The sequence below is a fragment of the Trachymyrmex septentrionalis genome, unplaced genomic scaffold (genome assembly GCF_001594115.1).
Source record: "Trachymyrmex septentrionalis isolate Tsep2-gDNA-1 unplaced genomic scaffold, Tsep1.0 scaffold87, whole genome shotgun sequence".
NCBI classification, from domain to species: Eukaryota; Metazoa; Arthropoda; class Insecta; order Hymenoptera; family Formicidae; genus Trachymyrmex; species Trachymyrmex septentrionalis.
The window spans coordinates 2,995,392-2,997,952 of record NW_017306059.1 but is presented as its reverse complement, the minus strand read 5'-3'; the positions used below and the strand labels follow the sequence as shown (position 1 = coordinate 2,997,952).

At 32.6% G+C, this 2,561-nt stretch overlaps 2 protein-coding genes across 4 annotated transcripts in view; both read right to left on the bottom strand.

Annotated features, from left to right (window-relative positions):
- Positions 1-39: 39 nt before the first annotated feature.
- LOC108755273 (dimethyladenosine transferase 1, mitochondrial) lies at positions 40-2,068 on the bottom strand. 2 transcript variants are annotated; one of them, XM_018498190.1, is made up of 4 exons: positions 2,014-2,068; positions 1,214-1,872; positions 981-1,134; positions 40-897 (listed from the first exon to the last, which is right to left on the bottom strand). In XM_018498190.1, exons 2-4 carry the CDS (start codon positions 1,842-1,844, stop codon positions 627-629), a joined length of 1,056 nt encoding a protein of 351 aa, XP_018353692.1. In that variant the 5' UTR covers positions 1,845-1,872; positions 2,014-2,068; the 3' UTR covers positions 40-626. The 2 variants fall into 2 exon arrangements, with proteins under 2 accessions (XP_018353692.1, XP_018353693.1); XM_018498191.1 differs by lacking the exon at positions 2,014-2,068 and having other exon boundaries at positions 981-1,130; positions 1,210-1,972.
- The window catches only part of LOC108755274 (cytochrome c oxidase assembly factor 3, mitochondrial), a 1,247-nt gene continuing 491 nt past the window's right edge, over positions 1,806-2,561 (bottom strand). Inside the window, exons 2-4 of one of the 2 annotated variants that reach the window (XM_018498192.1) lie at positions 2,369-2,456; positions 2,014-2,297; positions 1,806-1,872 (exon numbers count right to left, since the gene is read on the bottom strand). In XM_018498192.1, coding sequence (XP_018353694.1) covers positions 2,017-2,297; positions 2,369-2,378 — 291 coding nt within the window. In that variant the 5' untranslated portion in view covers positions 2,379-2,456 and the 3' untranslated portion in view covers positions 1,806-1,872; positions 2,014-2,016. The remainder of the gene's footprint in view (positions 1,873-2,013; positions 2,298-2,368; positions 2,457-2,561) is intronic. The other variant, XM_018498193.1, reaches the window with a different exon arrangement.

Below are 2,561 nucleotides of genomic sequence, written 5' to 3'. Positions count from 1 at the left end.
TATATATATATATAGGATTATTTAATATTAATGATTAAATTCTCAAAAAAAAAAGACGAGACGAGTAGCTGTGATATTGACCGGTGTATTGGGTATTGTTTTCTTTTCGCAGATTATTTACGGATGTTAACATACTTTATCTGCATTTTCCATCTGCGATTCTTTTTACCAGTATCGCTTTTTGCGAAAATGATATTAATAGGGTAGATTTTATTAGATTCGAGGTTATATATAGGGTTCGCAGATTAATAGTATTGAAGAATTCGCATGAATCAGCAGCGTCAAGGATACAGGGTGCCGTATACGTTCCGTATAATTGGCGTGCATCGACAATTTGTAAAGCTGTCGGAATATACTTATTTTAATTTCTCCAATTATTCTCTTTCTTTCTCCAAATAATTAACAGTATTTTTATGATGTCTAACACAACATGCAAATTGTACATTATTTTTATTTAAGAATTAAGCCATACTGTGTGTATATATATAAATGTATATTTACAGATTTCCTCACAAAGTTCTAACAGAAATTCACTGTAACAAATTAATCTGCTACATTACAATCTGCGATTTAATAAAACTGAAATTTGATGCATATTTCAAGTATAGATCGTTCCGATTAGATACTCAACATTTTACTCCAACATTTTCTTCCAATCTTTCTGCACAGTCCTGTATTACAATATCTGTCGTATTATTTAACGGTAATAAGTGCCGAGACGAGCGATAATTATATAATTTAAGCTCCGGATGTTTCTCGAGCAGATACTTGTAAGCGGTTGCTAGGTTGTTGATATCCTCTATGGTAAGTTGTGTCGGCCTGAGCGTCGGTTCCAAGTCAGTCAACTTGTACATCATCAAACTTAAATCCTTGCGATGTTCCTTTGGAAATAGAGTCCTGTAAGAAAAAAAGATAAAAAATTTATTCGCAGTTTTATTTATTATCATAATAGGAATAATTTACAATATAAACAAACTTACTCGATGCATCGTATACTGTACTTCTGCCTGAAACTGAATACATGCCTCGTTATCATTTCAAAGAATTTAAAATCGTACTGTGTGCGTGGTTTAACCAATGGCGTAAATGATACCACTCCCACATCGACATCCGGTTTTGGAACAAAAGCTCGACCTATAAATTATAAATTGGAGTGTAAATAATAAATTTCATAAAACAAATTTATATAACATAATAAGTGCAGTTTAATTACCAGGTATAATAAAACGAAGTACTGGAAATGTCCAAGTTTGTGCCATTACTGATAGCCTGCATCGTTGATCTCCCATCGGTGGAGCTACTAAACGTTCCGCTACTTCTTTTTGGAACGTTAACGTCATTTTTGTTCTACCAAATGTCCAAGGCCCACGTTGTTCGGATATCGCATGCAACCACTGAATTATAAGATGTGTCGCTAGACTAAACGGTAAATTGCCTATGATGAAGATATCTGGAGATTTATCATTCCAATTTCTCTTTTTTTCCAGTGGGAATAGACTCTCCATGTTTGTTTTCAAGATATCATCGTATATTATATCCATCTTTCCATTGATCGCACCGAATGAGTCCATTAACATATCTAAAGTCGGTTTAAATCTTTTATCTTTTTCCACAACTACTAATCGTTCAGGGACCTTTTTTAAGATAGATCGAGTTAATCCACCTGGACCTGGACCGACTTCCAGTACTTGACCCCCGGAAATATTTCCTGCTTTTGCCACAATTTTGTCAGTTAAATTTCCATCCAAAAGAAAATTTTGAGACAATCGTTTTATGGCACTCAAATTATATAATTTCAGTATATCTCGTATGGTTGGAAGTGGTGGCAATCGTGGAGCAGACATTTTCAAAAGTTAATCTTGTACAGACACACTGTGAAACAGTGGAGATTTACAAAGTATAATCTCCAGAAAGGAAAAAAAATAAGCTTTCTATTATATATATGCAAAAATATACTATCTATTTAATACAATAAACAGTAAACTTCTTTATTGATATTTCAAACAAAGTAACTTTTTATGTAGCCTTCTCAATCGTCTTTTCCGGCACTTCAAAGTCGTCTAAGAATTTTTCCTGTTTAACTGAATATATTGTATAAGCGTAAATTCCAATGACTCCGAGGCCTAAAGCAATAGCGGTACGATTATTAGCTTTACGATATTTCTGTACAGTTTTTGCTCTTCGCAAATTTTGTTCTTCCATGCGTTTCATATAAATTATATCTGTAGACTTAAGCTTTGTTGCATCTTTTATTATATCAACCTTTGGCATAGCTTCATTTTGTTGAAGTTGATTATCTGTAGACAAATGTATTAAGTTTACTTATGTCAAAGAATATTAAGTAAAATATTCAACTTAGATCATTCACCAGGTCCCATTTCCACACACCAGTGTCCTCAATTAATTAGAACAGATCTTCGTCTCTTTTCTTGTTATCAGTTTCAGTCTCTTCAAAACTTAAACAGAAAAAATATCATTGTAAAAATTATCATTGTAAAAACAATTTTTACAATATTTTTTCATACGTTTTTCACCTGTTTATATAATGATTGAGACATTTT

Bases quoted from the DNA above. Each gene is read 5' to 3' on its own strand.
- LOC108755273 (XM_018498190.1), bottom strand. From the start codon at position 1,844: ATGTCTGCTCCACGATTGCCACCACTTCCAACCATACGAGATATACTG. The intron at 1,135-1,213 runs GTAATTAAACTG...TATAATTTATAG, and splicing joins ACTTCGTTTTATTATACCTG to GTCGAGCTTTTGTTCCAAAA. The intron at 898-980 runs GTAAGTTTGTTT...TTTTTCTTACAG, and splicing joins TACAGTATACGATGCATCGA to GACTCTATTTCCAAAGGAAC.